The 20,392-nt window shown below is 42.6% G+C and overlaps 1 protein-coding gene across 1 annotated transcript in view; it reads right to left on the bottom strand.

Moving 5' to 3' along the window:
* Cabcoco1 (ciliary associated calcium binding coiled-coil 1) overlaps positions 1–20,392 on the bottom strand; it is a 99,332-nt gene that overhangs the window by 55,286 nt on the left and 23,654 nt on the right. The window contains exon 5 of the mRNA XM_027395065.2: positions 17,554–17,626. Coding sequence (XP_027250866.1) covers positions 17,554–17,626 — 73 coding nt within the window. The remainder of the gene's footprint in view (positions 1–17,553; positions 17,627–20,392) is intronic.

Raw genomic sequence — 20,392 nt, 5'->3', positions numbered from 1 at the left:
TAGACTATGCCTCAATTTTCACATTAAGTGTAACTGGGTTTGATTTATTAGTGATAGTTGTAGATTTTATTGGAAATTTCCCTTAAAACCATTTAGTTGTGAGTTGGTGAGATAGACCAGTTGATAAAGGGCTTGCTATGCAAGCATGGCAACCTGAGTTTGGTCCCCAAAATCCACATAAATAGCTAAGCAATGGGGCAAGTGGGGGATGGGATGGGGGGCAGTGGGGGACATGCGAAGATGGGAGGGAGATGGAACTGGGATTGATATGTAAAATAAGATTGTTTCTAATTTAAATAAAAAATAAAAAGAATTTGCATGGAATTTAAAAACAAATTAATAAAGGAAAAAGGGAATTTGAAAAAATAAAACAGTTTATAAGTGAATTCAACTTCTGGGCTGTCAGGAACCTTCCTTCAACATTGGGACTCATCAACTTAATTGTTTGTTGGATGACAGTGAGTTCAGCTGTTTGTCAACCCAATAAGCAGACTAGTGACTTCCTTTCTGGGTGATATAGTCACATTATCAAGTGTCACATGATCACCAGCACCTCCACCCTGGCTAAACTTCTACTCAGTTCTGTCCCATCATAGATCCTAGCTCCATCCCAGCTTCTCCTCATACTCCTTCATGGTGTTATCTGGGTAACACACACACACATACACACACACACACAGAGAGAGAGAGGAAGAGAGGAAGGAGGGAGATTGAGAGTGAGAGAGACAAAGAAAGGAAGGAAGGAAGGAAGGAAGAAAGAAAGAAAGAAAGGAAGGAAGAAAGAAAGAGGCAGATATATAATTGCAGATATATAATAACCCAATTCAGGATTATACTTGGAAGGTCAAATTCTGAGCAACTCTCCTGGTATCACTTATTACAGTCAAATTTCTAAGAAAGAAAGAAAGAAAGAACCTAACACAGTGAAAAACAGTAATTGAGGTAGACTGAGTAAAGGGGCCATTTGCAAAAGGTTGGCGTGGGGGGAACACAGTGGTATGGTGCACCTCTGCTAATTTCTGCTGTTATCAGAATCAGGAATGGACCAGGTTCCATTATTCAGAGAGAAGAGGTCAGCACAGGGATTGTAGTAATCTGTGGAGGATCCTCAAAAGACAAAGACCCAGAAGCAAGGCAGTTGAGAGTAAAACCACTCTCTCTCACTTTTCTAGTTCTTATCCCTACTGACCCAGCTAGAGGCCTGAGGAGGCCTCTATTTAATGAGGGGTCCTGTACAGTGGGAGTGGGTAGCACGGCAGGGTAGGAGAGAGTAGACATGAGTCTAGAAGAATGAACAGAAGACCCCATCTATGTTTTGTTAGACAATTTTTTTTTAACCTAGACAGCTCATTATGTTGAATGGCTGGTCTGCCTTTGTTTTGTGAAAACAGAACAATTAAATATTCAGAATTTTAGCCAAAGAGTTTATCTGAAGGAAATGTTCAACTTTTGAAAAAATTTGCATTTCCAGCAGTTATACTAATTTTTACTTAATGATCATATTATTTCAAATATATTCATTATTTAGCAGGGACTAATGAACCACATTTTCCTCTCTCTCCTCAGCTTTGGCTGTGTCCATTTTCATACACTGTGTGTTAAGGGAAGCACACGTAATAGATTAGCATTATTTACTGTGTGAACGAGACCATCAGAAGGTTCTTGGGTAGAAAGCAGAAAGAAGTTGAAAGGGTTGTAAAAGTGATGAATATTTAAAATAACTTGGTTACGATGTTATTTATGCCATAGTTAATTTTTAAGGAGTGTATGTTTGGAAGGTAATAAAGTTAAAGTGGGTCCTATTTTGTGTTTTAACGGTTGAAACTTCTGAGGGTTATCAACACGTCATATATGGCTCAACCCTACAAGTGGGTACTGCAGTCCTTCATTTCGGAATGACATCATCACTTCTTCCAGAGGCATTTGCGACAGTGGTGTGTGTGCAGCCATCTCCCTGAGTTCCATGGTATTTAAAGTGCTGTCTAACTCTTATGGCTGCAGGGAAGGATGTGTGGATTGAGATTTAACATGTTTCGGAAGTACTAGGCATATGGTAAACACTTAGCTAAGTTGACTTCCCTTGCATTTTGTACTTTGTCCTGTGATCTCTGGCCAGCAGGACAGGGTCAGAGTAGATCCCTCCATTCACTGATCCTGGACCAGAAAGCTTTCTGATCTAACTCATTCTACCTACCCAAATCTTTCCTTTGTTTGTGAGTTATATTCTCGTGGGCTTATGTTCTCATGGATGTCTTTTTCTGTTGCTAGTATTCTCATGATGAGCCACCAGGGCTGTTGTACAAGCTGACATCAAAGAATCATGGGAGAAGTATTGTCTTCTTGATGACCACAGACACTGAACCCCAAGGCACTTATAAGGATGGTAGGCTTCCACATTTGCTCAGCAAATGTTGAGAACCACATAGCAAAGGATTGTGTACAGTACCCAGACTTGGAAATGCTTGTGCAGGTCAACCTGAGTCTTCTTCTTACATCAAAGCCCTTGCTTTGCTTTCAGTGTACTGCAGCTCTGACTCTGTGGGAACCGAGGTCTATGCCTGCTCCCATGGCACAAGCAAAGGAGTATGTGAGTAAGTCTGGTGTCTAACAGGCTCAGATGTGAGGGGAAGTGCTTTGGCTGTCAGGTCAGAGGCTTGTTTGTAGGAGGACTAGCTCTGAACACTTCCGTACATCTCTTTGAACTGTAGTGTGAGTCATTGAGGTATCTCTCAAGGGATAGGTTTCATCGCATAAGACAGAAGAAAACGGTGGTCAAGTTGTGTGCAGATGTTTACTGTGCATCCATTATGTTGAGTATCTGAACTGGAATTCTAGCAGCAGTTTTAAGAGTGATGGGCAGTAGAGCTTCCAAGGCAGGCCAGACAGGAACAGAAAGGTAGAGATATAGAGATGAGACTTAGCATGTGTGTGACTGCTTCACACACATTGTGAAGGGAACAGATGTGTTATCTGGGGCTTCCTAGAAAATTACCCCAAACTTGACAGCTTAAAAAGATGTTTAGAGACATGCAGTCCTGTGGCACAGGCACCACAGGGTGGGTCTGCCAGGTGCCATTGCCTCAAGGTCTCTTAAAATTGTGATCAAGTGATCAACAAGATCTACAGCTCTCGCTAGGCCCCACCAGTAGTGATCACTTCCAAGCCCATGCATGTGACACTGTAGGTTGCCATGGGACCTCTGCAGAGACTCCTGTCACAAGACCGGCAGCAATGCATAGATGTCAAGAAAGACACTATGTCCACCTGTTGTGTAGCAGCTTCCTCTAAGACTGAAATACTTCATTTCCCAAGGAAACACTATAAGAGAGTAAACAACTGAGAACACCAATAGAAAGTCCCTAAATTCAACCTAATTTACTAAGCTCCTCCTTCCTGGAGTAAGCAATAAAGATAGCTGAGGGTTACTTTCAGACAAGCCAAGCTGCAAAGAAGACCTGAGACCAGATGGGCTGCTTGGAAGATACAGATGCCTGGAAAATGTTTACATCAGTGAAGCCACCTGGAAATAACACTCCCCAACCTATTGAGCTACCTGCAGGCTGTCAGTGTGCTCCAGAGTCCCAGCTTTGGTGAGTTGTCACTCATGCTGGAGTCGACTTTGGTTATGCCACTGTCCTTGTGTTGTTTCAGCTCTTATAAGCAAACACTCACCCACATTCCTGTAAGTAACCGCAATAAAACTCATTGGCTCACCAAGTTGGACTTTTGTGGTATCTGTACTATGGTCTGCCATGAGTTTTCTATCTGCAGCAAGTAGACATGTCTATTGCATCCCCAGGAAGTGTCTTGTGACACAACAAAACAATGGAGTCCTGTTCAGCCATTACAGAGAAGAGAATCATGCATTTATTTTCTATGAAAGGGCCTGGGTCAGTTAACCATCATGTTAAGAGGGAAAAGCCAGGCTCAGAGAGCCAACATGTTGTATGTTTTCTCTTACGTGTGTAACTCAGGTATTCAAAAAGACATGGAAGTAAAAGGCCACTGTTTGAGGAAATGAAGAAGTCCAGCACAAAGGAAGGCTGAGGGTTAATATGATGAAATTACATTATTTGTAGATAAAATTGTCATGATAAAACCTGTAACTTTCACAGCTCATATATACTAATGAATAAGTGTGGCCTAAGGGAAAATACTCAAGAGGGCAATAGACAATTCTGGATGAAGCATGTCATCTGTGGTGGTTTGAATGTAATTGCCTCCCATAAGCTCTTAGGGAATGGCACTATGAGAAGGTATGGCTTTGTTGGAGTGGGTATACATTTTTGGAGGAAGTATGTTTTGGGGACAGGCTTTGAGGCTTCCTATCCTCAGGATACTGCCCAGTATCTCAACTTCTTGTTGCCTGAAAGATTCAGAACTCTCAGCTATTCCTCTAGTACCATGTCTGCCTGCATGCTGCCATGTGCCCCGCCATGATGGTAATGGCATGAACCGCTAAAACTGTAAGTGAGCCACCTCAATGAAATGTTTTCCTTGTAAGAGTTTCTGTGGTCATAGTGTCTTTTCAAGGCAATAGAAACCCTAAGGCACCATCCCTTCTCCCACTGTGCTCACTAGAAGCCAGACACCTTGTCCAGCACCCTTTCAAGGCACGGAGGGGGGTGAGCTCCACCCCTTAAGAGCAGGAGTGCAGAAAGACTTTTAAATTCATCATAGGAAACCAGGATCAAGGCCATCTGGATCCTTGTGGGAGACCAAAGGTCAACTACTCCCCAAGATACCAGGAACACATGTGTGTCCATGTCTCTCCCCCCACCCCACCCCACCCCGTGTGTGTGTGTGTGTGTGTGTGTGTGTGTGTGTGCGCGCGCGCGCGCACGTGCGCACGTACTAGGCCTAAAGGCAGCCATCTCTGATCAAAGGACACCACATAGACTAATGCTGTAAGGGACAACACTCTAGAGGTCACATAACAGCAGTGGTGTGCAGGAGTCATGTGGCTTCAGTGAGGATTATGGGAGTTGGGAAGTCAGAGAAGACACATGAATTGTCAAACTGCGAATATCAACATACCATGTTTAGTTAAGGCCATTTGACTTTTGTTTTTACTCTACTTTTCAATCCTTAAAACATGAGCATGTATGAATTTTCCATCAAACTTCTCCATCACTTCAGTTGAAAGTCCTTAACTCTTTAAGTTATCTGTACTTAATGAGGGCTTAAGAAAAATCTACTTAAATAGTAAATGGGTACTACTTAGAGATAGATAGATAGATAGATAGATAGATAGATAGATAGATAGATAGAATGAATGAATGAAACTCTCTTTTCCTGTGTCTCAGCCATTCATGTCTTGAAGCAAGGGCATGGGGCTGCTTCTGCCTCAGGAGGCATCATCACACCAAAGCTGGGGTATGGGCACTGGTAACATTCCACATCTGTCAGCTTTACCACCTCTCCTGCTGCAGTCATTAGAGTTTCAACCACTCATGCACACGTCCATCTCCTCTGCCCTTTCGCTATTCCTACCATTGAGCACAGCGGCTGCTTTACCACAGAGAACTTTGCTGTGAGCCCCCTCTTCATTTCCATCAGGCTGTAATCTGCGTGGGAAGTCGCTGGAGCTCACAGTAAGACTACCAACAAGGCAGCCAGCCTCCTCTTATGTGTTTGTTGTCACCTCCCAACCACCTACTGCACAATGCAGTCTTTATTGCCTATTCTCAGCCACTGGTACAGCACCCACCAAACCTTAAAGGTGATGGTCGTCATCAAATGGAGACACCTAGAAACATGGCAGAGGAGTATAACTGAACTCTTCCTGAAGGAAAAAAAATCAATAAAAATGTATCTATCATCCCAGATCCTGGGATCTTGCCTCTGGCTCTATTTGTTAATATGAACTCCCAATTTAGAGTTGGCTGTGTGATATCCATGTTGCAAACAGCCTTCTCTCTCTCTCCCCCAACTCCAGAGTCCACATGATCTCCAAACCACCCTATTAATTACGCCACCCTGGCTAGGACTGGCTCAGTGCAGATTTTGGACCTTACTAACAAGACAAACCTGAGCTCAGGCCTACCTCCCTCTTACAGCACTGCCTCTTGCTACAGGGCCTGGTACACAGAAGGTCTTGATAGGATTATTGATCACCTATTGGTAAGATCTGAAGCTTCACAGTGTTATTCCTGCCTTAACTTTCCATAAAATTGTTCAAGGACTTGGCTGGCAATCCAGTTAGTTGATTAATCTACAAGAATAGGATCGTACAAGTATGGGGTTATCTACAAGTAAGGGATTTTTCTAGACAGTTTAAGCTAGTCTGTCCTCTTCTCCTCATGAGCCAATCTCCAAATAACATTTGTCTTGTCCCTTCCAGTTTGGGATAGTTTTATTATTTTCAAAGAGATAGCACATTATTTAGTCCAAATCCACCCCCCCCACCCAGATGATCCACTGGTTTTGGACTGTCCTTGGGTGTTCTGCAGACCAGACTGATCACTTTTACCAGTCCTTCAGATTTGAAGTCAGTTACATCGGCTGAGAACCTCCTCTTCTTTTTTCCTACTATTTTTACTTTTTATATCATTTTACATCCCAACCACAATTCCCTCTTCCACCCCTCCTCCCACCCTCTCTTGCCTCCCCCCCACCTCCTCCACATCCCACCCCCAGTCCACTCCTCCTCACCAGTAAGAACTCCCATGAGGATTCAACATTATCTGGCACAATAGGTTGGGGCATGACCAGGCCCCACTCCCATGTATTAAGACTGAGCATGACATCCCACCATGGGGAGTGGGCTCCAACAAACTAGCTCATGAATGGGGATAATATCACAGCCCTACTGCCACTGAGAATGGCATTCCACCCTAAGAACCTCCTATTGTTAAGAGACTTTTGGCTCAGAGAAAATGCAGGATGCTTTCCCTTTAGCATTTGGAAATATTCCTTTTAACACTTGGGCTGCTCAACACCAAGTGGGCTACCTTGGGCATATCTGGACAACTCAGACAATGCTGAAAAGTCTGCTCTATCTGGAAACTGAATCTGGGATTACTAGTGGATTCTGTGGGCATGTGATCACAGAACAAAAATATGCCGGCTTTTTCCAAATTGCATCCGTTACTCTACAGCCTGCCATCTATTGGCCAGATAATATTTTAAACAGCAAATTCCTGTGCCTAGAGCCCTTGTTTTCCAGGTCTTACTGTGGCTGCTCTGGACATCCCTCGGTGTGGAATACTTCTTTATACTGTGTGAACACATGCCACTGTGATTGTTTTAATAAATCTGACTGGCCTCTAGCTATCTATGCAGGATAAGGTTAGGTGGGAGAACCAGACTGAGAGGACACTAGAAAGAAGGCCAGAGGAATCTGAGGATCTCAAGGAGACTCGGGAGAAGCAGGAGATAAGCATGCTGTACTAAAAGAAGGTACCGCCACGTGGCACAGGGTAGGAAAGAAATACGGGTTCATTAAAGTTGTAAGAGCTAGTTGGTAACAAGTCTAAGGTATCAGTTGAGCATTTATAATTAATAATAAGTCTCTGTGTGGTTATTTGGGAACTGGCTGGCGGGACAGAAAAGTCTGCCTACACTTCGCGTTGTATGATTAAGACAACTTGCAAATAGTAAGATGCTTCTCCTACTCAAATAAACTATGACATCTTTTTCTGCACTAGAACTTCCAGCTTTAGGGAAAAGCACAGTGACTAATCACATGACCATGGAATGAAGCCCTCCCAAAGAACATAGGTACTTTCACAATGTGCAAGCCTTGAAGAAAAAAAAAAGAAAGAAAGAAAGAAAGAAGGAAAGAAAACAATAAAAAAAGCAAGGGAGACATAATACATAATGTTGAATAAAGGAGGACAAAGTAAAACTTTCATATTGACACCTGTACTCTTGAAATCAAATGGCTTCACAATGACTGTTGAATACCATTTCAGGACACAGAGACAAGAGCCAAGAAAAAGCCAGGCTTACCTGGTACACAGTCAACATAGAGTGACTGCTGTCAGAAATCTGATATGTCCTCCAGGTCTGTCATGTAACAGCTTCCTCCAATATTGGAACATTCCTTCTTGCAGGGAAGCTCCTTAAGCAGGAAAGTAAACAACTCAAAGTAACTAGGGAAGTTCCTGAAACTGACCAGATTCACTAGGCCCCTTCCTGCCAAAGTCAGTTACAAAAAGTCAGGGTCAGCCTCAGAAGTGAGACAAGGCAAGCTGCAAAGACCACTGTGAGACCAGATGAGCTGCCTGGAGGAAGCAGAAACCAACAGAGCTGCTGGAAGAGGTTCAGACCAGAGTCACTTGGAAGGGACACCGTCCAACCTGTTGAACTGTCTGCAGGCTGTGCAGTGTGCTCCATGTTCCCAGCTTTGCCATCCCTGTGAGGTAGTCTTGTTGATGCAGCTGCCTTTGAGTCATTTCTGCTTCTCTAAGTAAACCCTCATCCACACTCCTGTAAGTAATCGCAATAAAACTAGTTGGTTCACCAAGTTGGATGTTGGTTGTATCAGTACTTTGGTCTGTTGTGGGCTTCCTGTCTGGGGTAGTCGGACATTTGTGTTGTGGCTCCCTGGAAAAAGCTTTGTCACACAACATAATTGGTGCCCAACCAGGGGCATGACAGAGTCAAGGATAAGTTGGGGAGGAGTGAGTCCGTGGCCCTGGCTATGGATAGCAACATATGCAACTCAGACTGAGAAGCCCTTGTCTTGCTATCTACTTGAGACAAACTTGGGGAAGTACAGAGTGGGATGAAAGTGACCCTGTTTCAAAATTGCCCATTTGTCCTTGGAATGCTATAGCATATCTGTTTTGGCCAGCCCAGAGGGGAGTTGCTTGTCATCACATTCTCACAAGACAGGGTGCTGCCATTTAAACCTTTCAGAATGCACGGGGCGGGAGGGGGGTGGTTGGCATTTCTTTCTTTCCTGGGGTGGGAGATTTGAGATAGGCTCTCTCAATATCCCTGGCTCACCATGAACTCACTATGTAGACCAGGCTTGCTTCAAAATCGTGACAATCCTACGTGCTCATAACACTTCCCCCACCACACAGGGCTGTTAATTTGCATTTCCTAGAAAACTGAAAATTTTGACAATCTTTGCCTGAGTTTAATGGCCATTTATGTATCTTCTTGTGTAAATAGGCTTTTTAAAAAGATCGTCATATTTTTAATTATGTGCACGTGCCTGTGTCTGTATTAGAGTTTGTGTACATGCATGCAGGGGCCTGTGGAGGTCAGAGGGCATGTGGTACCCCGAAGCTGGAGTTGCAGGTGGGTGAGTTGCTTGACATGGATGCTGTGAACCAAACTCAGGTCCTCTGCAAGAACAGCAAAGGGTTTTAACTTCAGGGTCACCTCTACAGCCCCAGAAAAAAACGCTTTTGATGTTTCCTTCAGCACAAGTCTTTTGTATTAATTTTCAAAATGGAATTATGTTCCCTTTCTGTCACTTATTTATATCTCAGATTTTGTTTTAGATGTTTGATTGTGAAATCCTACCTCCAGATATAAAATTCTGACATAGGCCAAGACATCTGGTGTCTGAATGTCTCAACTTACAATGAGCTATATTTCGACATTTCACATGGTGTCTGATATAAAAAAATATTTTTCACGACTAAACATGAATAGGAGAAACACTTCCTGTTAAGGATAGCATCTGAGCTCTTGGTAAGGGAGTTACTTTATGATCATTTACAATTTAAAGATTGACTTAGGGTTTTCACTGGACACACAGAAATGTATTTTGCAAGTGTGGTGTTTTTAAACTAGGCAATGAAATACTGCTCCCATTATTTTCCAACACTTAATTTGGTAAAATTTTGGGAACTGGTTGAACGTAGAGAGTGCAAACCAGGAGAAGTAATAACGGCTGGTGCTCTGGCCACTTGGTGGTCTATAATTAGCTCCATGGTGGAGAGCTAGAGTTTCAGAAGTCAGCTTCTAAGGCATAACACAGGGACAGTGATCTCCAGCAAGGGAGTCTCTGTTGAAGAAGGAAACCTAGCATTGATAAGAATTCCCTGTCTGTCTTCCCCCCTCCATCCCTCCCCTCTCTTCCTTCTGTCCTTTAGTTAAAAAAAAATCTCTCAAGCTGCACAATGAAGGAATCACTTGGGACTGGCAAAGAAATGTTGGACAGCAAGAGAGGCTTTATATGTCTGGGCAGAGGAGAGTGGGAAAATGTAATTACAGAAGCCCAGCCTTATTCAAAGACCAGGTCACAGAGGTGCTGAGATGGATGCTACAGTGGTCCAGGAGGGCACAGACATTTGAGTGACAGGCTCAAGAGCTCAAGTGCTGGGTGAGCTGCTATGGAAACCATCTTTAAAATTATGCACCTGCCATTTATCAATTGTTTGGCTAGAGACAAATTCCCCCAAATTTCTCTGAAAAAAAAAAAAGATTGATATTTAAGGGAGGATGATTATTTTTCAGAGCTTGGAGGGAAAAGGGCGAGAGTGAAGCTTGATGGATTGTGGGCTGGAGCATCGACCACTTTCTTTAAGTGATAGATTCTCCGGTCACTTTGTCACATAAGCCAGGCAGAGCAGATAAAGTTATTTCAACACTACAATTTCTGATGGATTTTTCTCAGTGTACCCCATTCCACCAGGTCAAATGACAAGTTACATGCTGTGCGATATTTTCTTCCAGCAGGTTGCTAATGGGCTAATCCAAGACAGAAATCTCTCCCAAGATTATAAACATCATTTGTGTTAGTTTGGATATTTTAAAGGATTTTTTCCATTTTTAACTGTGTATGTATTTATGTATCTCCATGTGGGTATGTGTATGGGAGTGTAGGTGCCAGGGGTGGTCAGAAGGGGGCGGTGGATCCCTTGGACCTGGAATTACAAAATTAATAGGTGCATTTCACTTCAAGAAGAAAATAAAATTGTAACTACCCTTCAATTGTCTCTTCCCTTCCCAAATGTGTCCAGACTTGAAGGCTGTTTATACGGCTCCCTTTTCCTTAAGATAGTGGATACAGTGTTTGTTACGTAAGCTTCCTGTTTTGTTTATTGAACTTTGTACTTTAAGGAAATAAAAGAAAATTTATGTTTATGTCTTGTTATTTCCCCCTCAAATTACAATGTCATTAATACGCATAATCTGAGTGATTTTTGAAATAAGAGAGGAAAAAATGTTTCCTTTATTTTGTTTTTGGTGAAGAGTATTTGCTCAGAACATGAAATTATACCCCACTGACATCCGCTGAGTTGGAAGAGCTCTGAATTCTTGCATTTTCTGACCTTAAGTGGTATTATTTTGGGATTTGAAAGTCTGCCAAAGTATAACTCCAGGCAAGGTAGACACTTAGGTGTATTTATGATTCTCTTTAAATATCTCTGTACATCTATCACATGTATAATAGTCATATCCGGGCACAGTACTGCTTGTAAAAGCAGGGTTTCTGGCAATGGCTACATGGTATGCGCTATGGCCTGCAACGTAAGCTCACATGCTACAGGGTGAAAAGTTTCCAGGGAGGTTTATACAGGGGCCAGGGGAAGCATCCTAGCGTCTGAGCATCCCCTGCAGAGTCCCATCTCAGTTCCAAAGCTGGGGGAGTTACTGAGACATACTAAATCTTGTGAAGTTTTTCATCTCCCAGATGCGCACCTTTATATGTATTAATGTGTGTGTTTTAAGCATGCATGCATGCATGCATGCATGCGTGCATGCGCGCATGCGTGGTAACCTTTGAGAGTGCCTGTGAGTCAAGATCTGCTGCATCATCACTCTGATGCACTTGAACTGCATAAATATTTTAAGACGTGATACACAGCTCATGATTCAGGAAGGCAGTTTTATTTTTGTGGGGGAAAATTTTGGATGTTACAGTAGAATGCCAGCTTTTCACTCTATAAGTGACTCTTCAGCTAGACCCGGTTTGTAGTTAAAAGTTAAATACGGCACAACGGTTGTAAAGCATTTGAATTTATGGCCTGAGAATGTGCCAATTATTTTTCCCCTTAGCTTTTCTCTTGTAAGACTCCGGGTAACGTTTCTCTGACCAGCTGTCTATCTGCCAAGATATCGGTGACGAGCCTGAGCATACACCTGCTCTTAATTGACAAAAAATGGGCCTTCTCAGAAATCAGCTAGGAATTGTTTTCTTCTTGTACAAGTGGTACACAAAGGTATCCACATGGTTAAGTACCAGCATCAATCTGGATCAGGCCGGGCAAAATGCCCCTTCTACTTCCCAGCTAATTCCCATTCGTATCCTGCTTCCTGGAGGCCTGGCATAGTGATGTTCACTGTGAAGTCTTTCTGTCCTTTGACTATCACGTACGTGTCTACCCATCTTCATGTTAACCTGCCTTTACAATAAGTTCTTGGGACACTGTCCATATTGTTCTTCACTCCAGTTCTCAGTTTCTTTCTGTGGTCACTTACATACCCGTACCTAGCTGAAGGACTTCCTTTTAAAGATATCACAGCTCAATAGGGCATTTTATTTAACTATTTCCCTTTTGATCTGGCCATTTTAAAACAAATGCTAATTTTACATTTTGGGGTATCTTGCCTGCGTGTGTCTGTGCTCCAAGTACCTGTCTGGTGTCTGCAGAGGCCAGGGAAGGTTGTTGGGGACTCTGGAGTTGTAATTGATGGTTGTAAGCCTCCATGTAGGAGCTGGGATTCGAACCCAGGTACTCTGCAGGAGTAGTAAGCCTTTTTTAACTGCTGAGCTATCTCTTCAGCTCCTGATGTGGCAATATTTTTTAAATATTTTATTTTTGATTATGTGTGTATGTGTGTTTGTAGGAGCATATGGGTACAGTGCCCAAGGAGTCCATAACAGGGTATGCTATACTGGAGCCAGAGTTAGAAGTGGTTGTGAGCCACTGAAATGGGTGGTGGAATCTCAACTTTGGTCCCCTGCAAAAGAAGTGTGTACTCTTGACCACTGAGCCATCTCTGCAGCCCCCAATTTGACAAAATTTAGCTTGCTGCAAACTCTGCATTCTCTTTTCCCACATTTCTCTTGTCTGGCTTTCTTTTCCATATTTTGTTATATGAACTATTTATAAAGTATTTTGATAGTCATTAGAAATTTCCAAGTGTTTTTTTTTTTCTCCAAGTGACTTAAAAAAAACTCATGTAGTTTATCAAACAGTCAAACAGCCTGACATGGTGACTCATGCCTGTGATCATATTTGGGAGGATGAGGCAGGAAAACTCTGAGTGTATTTCTAGGCTAGTCTGGGCTACAAAGCGATAGATACCTTGTCCCCCCAAAATGGTTTAGAAAATCAGGTGTCTCATTCCACATTAAAGACAAAAAAGTTTCCTTCCACATGTTTCTCACATTTTAATAGTTTTATGATTTAAACCGAGCACCTTGAATGGATTTCATTGCTCCCTTCTGTCTTTCATTGGCACAGAATCCATACTCATGCACTGCTATGCACTGCTTTCCCTAGGTACATAATTTAAAAACCAATGAAAATAAAAAAATAAATTCCCCAATTCAAGTAAATCCAGACCTAGGTATAGTGAAACTTAGCCTAGGAGAGGGTGTCGCAACCAAAGACCTTGCTTTCAGAGTCGGAACAGGATGACAGTCGATGGACAGTCGACCTCAAGATTGAACCTTTCAGGGGATAAGGAGATAGATAGGTCAGTGGATAAAGGCTTGCTGCCCAAGACTGGGGGCCTGAGTTTAACCCTCAGAAACACACAAATAGCTGGGCATGGTGACATGTATGTTCAGGGCTTGCTGGTCACCCAGTCTAATCAGATAGGAGTTCTAGGCCAAAGAGTGACCCTGTCTCAACGATATATTCCCTGACAAAATCCAGTGTCCTGGAGTTTGTGAAGAGCATCTTTTTCTTTAGTATAATTATTTAAATGTGACTACTCCATCCATAAAGACCTTCTATAGTCCATTTATATTTTCTGTGCTTGGTGACTTCAGTGTGTGGTAGTTACTGCTCATGGGAAAATTGCTGCCATCGATCTGGAGTGCAGGTTCAGTTTTCGTTTAGAGAAGGTTAGCATTACATATAGTTGATTTAAATACTCCAGAGAATCTTAAACTGGAATTTGGTCCACATGAAGAATGATTTCCTCAAAGGCGATCCTTGGGGTCTGGCACACAATTCTTGGGGTTATCTTACTTTTTTTCCAGTTCCAAGTGTCCACCAAAGACTCATTTCTTATCTTCTGAGTCTCTTTAACCTCTTTTAAAAATGGACAGATGCTTGGATAAAAAGCATTACCAAATGCTGGGCTTACATCTGAGATTCCTAGTTTCAAAAAGATCTATTTATTTTTAAAAGTGTGTGTGTGTGTGTGTGTGTGTGTGTGTGTGTGTGTGTGTGTGTGTGTGTGATTGGTGCAGGTGCCTGTGGAGACAGAAGAGGGCACCACATAGCCCCTGGAGCTGAAGTTATAGAGAATTATGAACACCCTAAAGTGGGTGCTATCGACCTGAACTAATATCCTCAGGGGAAGCAATACACTCTCAACTGTTGAGCCGTCTCTCCAGCTCCAGATTCATAATGTTTTTGAGCTATTGTAGCAGAGATCTGAAATATTAAAGTGGAAAACATCATTTGTCCTGTTTTCCTAGTTGCTCACAGTGGAAAGGTTAGGGCAAGAGGAATTACAGCCTGCTGATACTGCATGTGTCTGCCATTGGGGAAGGAACCTTCAGTGAGCTGAACTCACTGTGGCATTTTGCAGAAGGTGGAAATCTAAACTATAGGCAGCTGTCCCCATTATATTAAATGCTGTTTTTCTAAATACTAATATATATGCCATGTGCTAGAAAGCTCCACATACATTAAGTTTCTAACTAAATTTTGTAGTAAGGATGATGAACAATAATCCTCAATCTAATGTGGAGAAATCATCACAGTCACAGGCCTCCCCACAACAGACACCAGGGCATGACACTGAGCGTGGGCCTCTTCTTTCAAGACCCCCACGTGCATTATCTAAGTCTCCCCCCACATCTCCTCTCTTTCCCCTTTCTCTTCAGAGGTAATTAGTGATAAGTTTTGAGCCCACCTCAGCAATGCAGAATAATTCTGCCCCCTCTCAAATTCCTCCACTTAACTGAATTTGCAAACCTTTAAACCTTGATGACATTTTTACGAGTTCCATGAATTAACACATAGTCATTACCAGATGCACAGCTAGCTCGTGTTCAAATGCCTGATGATCTCCCAACTGAGCTCTGCTTATGCTTCGGGTTATTTTCTGGGTTGTTGGAACTAGGCACCTTGGTCTGTTGTTTTTGTTTTTGTTTTTCATTGCCATAACAAAAAACTAAAGGCTGACCAACTTTATAGAGAAGAGACATCAGACTTATTTCATATTTCTAGAGGTTTAATTGCAAGTTGCTCGCTTTGGCATGGTGTGGGGAGGTCTTCCTGGGTCATGGTAGACAGTAACACAATGGCAAGGACATGTGGGAGGCATCAAGATATCAGTGAGAGTTTAGGTTCTACAGTCCCTTCTGAGGGTGCTCCTCCAATGACAAATCCTCTCCCTAGGCACTGCAATGTTAAGATCCCATCAGCTTACTGTGTCACACTGGGGATCAAGAAGCCAACATGGATCTATGTTGGACACGCTTAAACCATACCCACACCCTGCCATGTGCTCCAAGCGAGGTGTCCAGAGTGCACTTGGGGTTGAGTCATTTTTATCTATAGTTTCCTCCTCTTCACATTTTTGTCCCCTTCTACTTTAATGTTTTTGCATTCTATATCTTCTGTCCAACACAATCTCACACACACATCCAGGTTTGCTCATTGCATTCGCATGACACCCTGACTCTCATCTGAACTTCCTGTGTTCCCAGCAAATAAGTGGCTAGTGTGAGAACAGTCAGAATTCTGAGCAGTTCAAAGGGCCAGCAGGAACAACTCATAGATAGCTTTCCATGCTTTTATTAGGGAGCCAGTAACACTTGGCTTTTCTCTTCTTGTTTGGCAGCCACTGATCAGCATTTCATGGGTCTACCACTTAATTAGTGCTTGAAAAATGGCATTCTATGTTATTTTTTTCATTTTTATTTACGACCTGGATATGTCTATGAGTATAGGCACGTGTGTTTCACTCAAATCCTCCATTTACAGTTAAGAAAGAAACTCAAGTTTATTGGGGTGGTCTAGCTTGTTAAATCTGAAACATGCCAGTGATAGGGATTGTTGGGGTCTCTGAGCCCAGAACTTTGAGACCATCACAAGCAGCCACACAGTAGTGGTCCAGACTCCTGCCTTTTTCTATTAATTAAAAACCAGGTATTTGTACCAAAAGTTATCAGCAGCTTCCAAGATCCCACTAAATACTCTAACATGATACCTGCTTTTGTCGGTCCTTTGAAATTCTATGAATTTTCATCTCTGGAAGATCCAACATCCTTCCATGAAGTGCATTTTGTCACCCTGACTGTTGGATAAAAACACAATAGACAATGCGGAAGCTAGTCTCTATCTACTTTCCATGCTCAGGGATGTTGTCTAACCTTGTCCTTGGAGTGCAGAGGAACAGAGGGGAGAAAATTCTGAGACATGCTCCTCATGGATCTAAATATCTGCTTCTGCTAATATTGGAGCATGGTCATCACCCAAGATTTCCTAAGTAGATGAGACAAGGTTAGATTCATTCCACTTGGTGTCTAATCTGAGGAAAGGTGGGCAGATGGTGAGATCTCCTCTCCACTTTTCTGGCCATGACTGTGCCTGTCCCTTGTCCTTCTAGGAGGCAGTAAGTAGAGCTGGCGAAGGAGATGGAGAACTCTTGGGAGCACTTTCAATAGCATCTTCATCTCATTGAGCTGGTTCTCCACTCGGGGTTCAGTCCCAGCAGTTACACCTGTGTGACTTCTCTGAGAAGGTTCCCTCGTGTCCCTGTAAACCATTTACTGTAAACCTCCTTTCTTAATCTGTCACCTAATTGGTTGGTTAGGATTAATTTCAGGGGGACTGTGTCCTGAATGATTCTACAGGCTGCTACATGTTAGAGAAGAGTAGCAGATGACCCTCTCCTTGGGGGACATTCCTGTTGGGTTGCTTGCCTATAGGAACCCACAGGAAACACTGAGAAATCCACAGGATGATGGATGTTTGTGTAATGAGAGCCAAAATTTAGCAAGAGGAGATCAGTTGAAATTAAGGGGAAAACCCTTAGTGGCTATGTTTAGTGAATAAGCCCAAATCCTTTGTTGGAAACACAATGCCATCAGTGCAAGCTTGCTTTGGTGGAGAAATGAGGTTTGATGCTGGCTTTAAAAAGGAACAGTGGGAAAACAATGCAAAATCAGAAGAGAGGTTTCCTGATTTTGTTTGAATGAAAACATGAGAACCCTACTCAGGGGAGCTTCATCAAACAATCCATTGATGCCTAAATACGTGATTAACAGTGGGCACTCCCACCACCCAAAGAGCTTATTTTCTTAAACGGAAGCTCACCTGGCATAATTATTCTTTTGGTGTTACTACTTGGTTATACTAACACTTGAACAGTCATGACCAGAAGTTGCTTTGAGCAGTTCCCGATTCAGATGGGCTTAGTGATTCTGCCTCTCTGTCCCGCGTTACTCACCTCAGTTCCGATGACAATTTCTTCCCTGGTCGAGTAGAACATAAACTCGTAGAGCCTGTAGTGCTGGAATAAGCTGAAACACAAACAGATATGCAAACTAGCTTGAGAGAAGAGAAAAATATCTGAAGGTGTAACTCAGAGGAGAGGGGGATTGGCCAAGCCAGAGATGGTCCACGGAGGTACAGAAATCCATCTCCTGCATTCCAGAGTAAGCTGTCCGAGAATGCAGGGAGATACATGTTTTGCTTTCTGAGACACTGATAGGACAGCACAGCACAGAATTAAGGAAAGTGCCAGCAGATCTATTTGTGACACAAGATTGGGGCGGGGGGGGGGGTTCTGGGGGGGGGACATCTAGGGTGGAGAAGCAAGAGTGTGTTTCCTAGTTTGAAGCATAGCAACCCTCCCCACCCCACGCCACAGGCAGCTACACAGTCTCGCCATCGGCTTCTCTTTGCTCTAGAACCAACTCAGTACTGGTATGAACTGTGTGGGTTTCTATAGCCGTTACGCGCACACTGCCAAAATGTTTCAAGATTAAATCAATCTCTAAGAAAACCAGAAAAATGACTTGGCAAGGTCTAAAATTTGTTTTTAAGACGTCCAACTTTCCTGCGGGATGTATGGTCACACATCACAGGCTGACATCCATTTAAGCCGATCGTTTCTTCCCACCTGAAAACTAGGTGGGCAGTAACTATGGACGACGAGATCTCAAAGTCACAAGCACTTGCAAATAAATGTTTCTAGTAAATTTAGAGCTTGGTGATGTATCATTGTGTTAAAAATGTTACTGAAGGCTGACTTCTAATATCCTGTTTGTGATAATATTTGAATTTTTCTAATTCTCTTCCTGCTGGTTGGGAAAATTAATAGATTCATAATACAGCAAAACGCCCAAGAAAAAAAAAAGTCTTAGTGGTTCTCTTTCACTCTGGTGCCTTCTGCTATTTAAGAAAATTGATTTTAATATAACCGAGAAATTAACATTTGCAAGAATGTAGCTACAGAGCATGTGTAATAATGGTTTCTTCTGGATGTTGTAATGGATCAAAGTTTCAATTCATTTGAAATCAATGAAGAAATCCTCAGGCAGCTGGGCCCCTCTGAGTTACATTAGCAGTGGAACTCCCTAGGAGCTCTGTCCATTAAAGAATAGTGACTGTGTGGGCCCAGTCAAGTTTCCTTTCTTCTCCGAAGCCATTGAATACTTGATTTACTCATCAACATTCGCAAGACTAACTTAGCTTTTGACATTGCTTTGATCTGTTGACTAGAAAAACACAGGAAGATTAGCCAAGTATGATAAATAACTAAAGCAAAATAAATTTAGCTTACCCCCTCCTTTGTATTGGTGCCCTAGAGAGAGGACTGTAGGGTCAAAAATAACACACTGACAATAACTGGTTTGGGGGTCTAAAAGTCAAAGGCCATATTTGAGAACCAGCTTGCTCACCTGTAAATTAACTAGAAAGAAACTCCTACTTTGTCCATCTTGTGATAGACAAGGAACATAGGGCAAAACATTTCCACTCTGAAAGGTCATACTCTCAGTCTTTTGTGTCCTTGTTATATAGAGGGATAGGGCTGTCCCGTGTCTGCCAAGAGGTAACTTAAGCAATGAAAACAGCATCCATGACTTGGGTATGATGGTCAAAGATGCAGTAAGGAGGTGGGGCTGGGACCAGGACCAGGACCAGGATGTATACTCAGGGAAAGATGCCTAAGGGGACACTTCCTAAGGGACAGGCCAAGTTCCCTCCCTGTCTCTCTGCCCCCTCTAGCTTCTCCAGGGGGATGATAGGGGTCTCATCTGAGAATGAGTTCAGCCATGGGAACACATTTGCCATATCTTCCATTGGACTTCTGTCTGATTCAAGCTTTTAGATGATGTTGTCCAACTCTCAGGTCAGACCTTGAAGCAAGATAAAATAAAAAGGATCCGAGCTGTCTGGCCTAGTGACACATTGTTTGGCACAAAGTGAGGATGGAACTGATTTTCTTACAGTAGAATATGTGTGGTTCTCAGGAAGAAGAACACTTAATGAAAAAAGGGTAAACAACATTTGAATTTATAAATGTATGCATTATATATATATATTTATTTAGATTGCATAAGCAGATAGCTCTCTCTCTCTCTCTCTCTCTCTCTCTCTCTCTCTCTCTGTGTGTGTGTGTGTGTGTGTGTGTGTGTACTTGTTTAGATTGCATAAGCAGACAGCAGTAGTAGCCCACACACAAGTTGAGAAGAAATTTTGGTAGTAGTGTTTCCAGACCACAGGTGTAAATATATCATCTAGACTAAAGTGAAAATATCTGAAATGTAATTTTATTGACAAGTTAAGTTTTATATTGCTGTGTGACTATTTCCTCCTACGTGCCACATTCTCTTCTAGAAGGAGGGTTTTACAAGTCTTAGGACGACAATAAGACTTACGAAGCAGAAGAGATCCTGAAACCAGGGGCTCAAGAAGCCCAGAAATGACAAGATTCAGATCTCCTCTCTATATAAGGTTGTGTAAGGAATAAGCAGTCCTGGGAGAGGGGTGAACCACTGATAAAGCTACCTGTCACGTTCTGTGGGGAGATCAAAGGATGTGTGGCTTTCATGGGTTGTCTTCCATGCTGGTTGTGGGGGTGGTTCAGCTATCTTTGAGTTGCCCATGCCACGGGAAGTAATTCTAATAAACCCATTATTTCACTAAGCTGGGTCTGGGCAGAATTATGTCTTTGGTCTGTCTGTCTGTCTGTTCTCTGGGGGTGAACAGGCATTTGTTCACACCTCTCCAGGAATAGTTATGGAATGTGCATGCCATAGGCCATGACCGAGAAACTTCAT

The sequence above is a fragment of the Cricetulus griseus genome (genome assembly GCF_003668045.3).
Source record: "Cricetulus griseus strain 17A/GY chromosome 1 unlocalized genomic scaffold, alternate assembly CriGri-PICRH-1.0 chr1_0, whole genome shotgun sequence".
NCBI classification, from domain to species: Eukaryota; Metazoa; Chordata; class Mammalia; order Rodentia; family Cricetidae; genus Cricetulus; species Cricetulus griseus.
The sequence above is the reverse complement of the archived record's forward strand: the minus strand, read 5'-3'. Positions and strand labels throughout refer to the sequence as shown.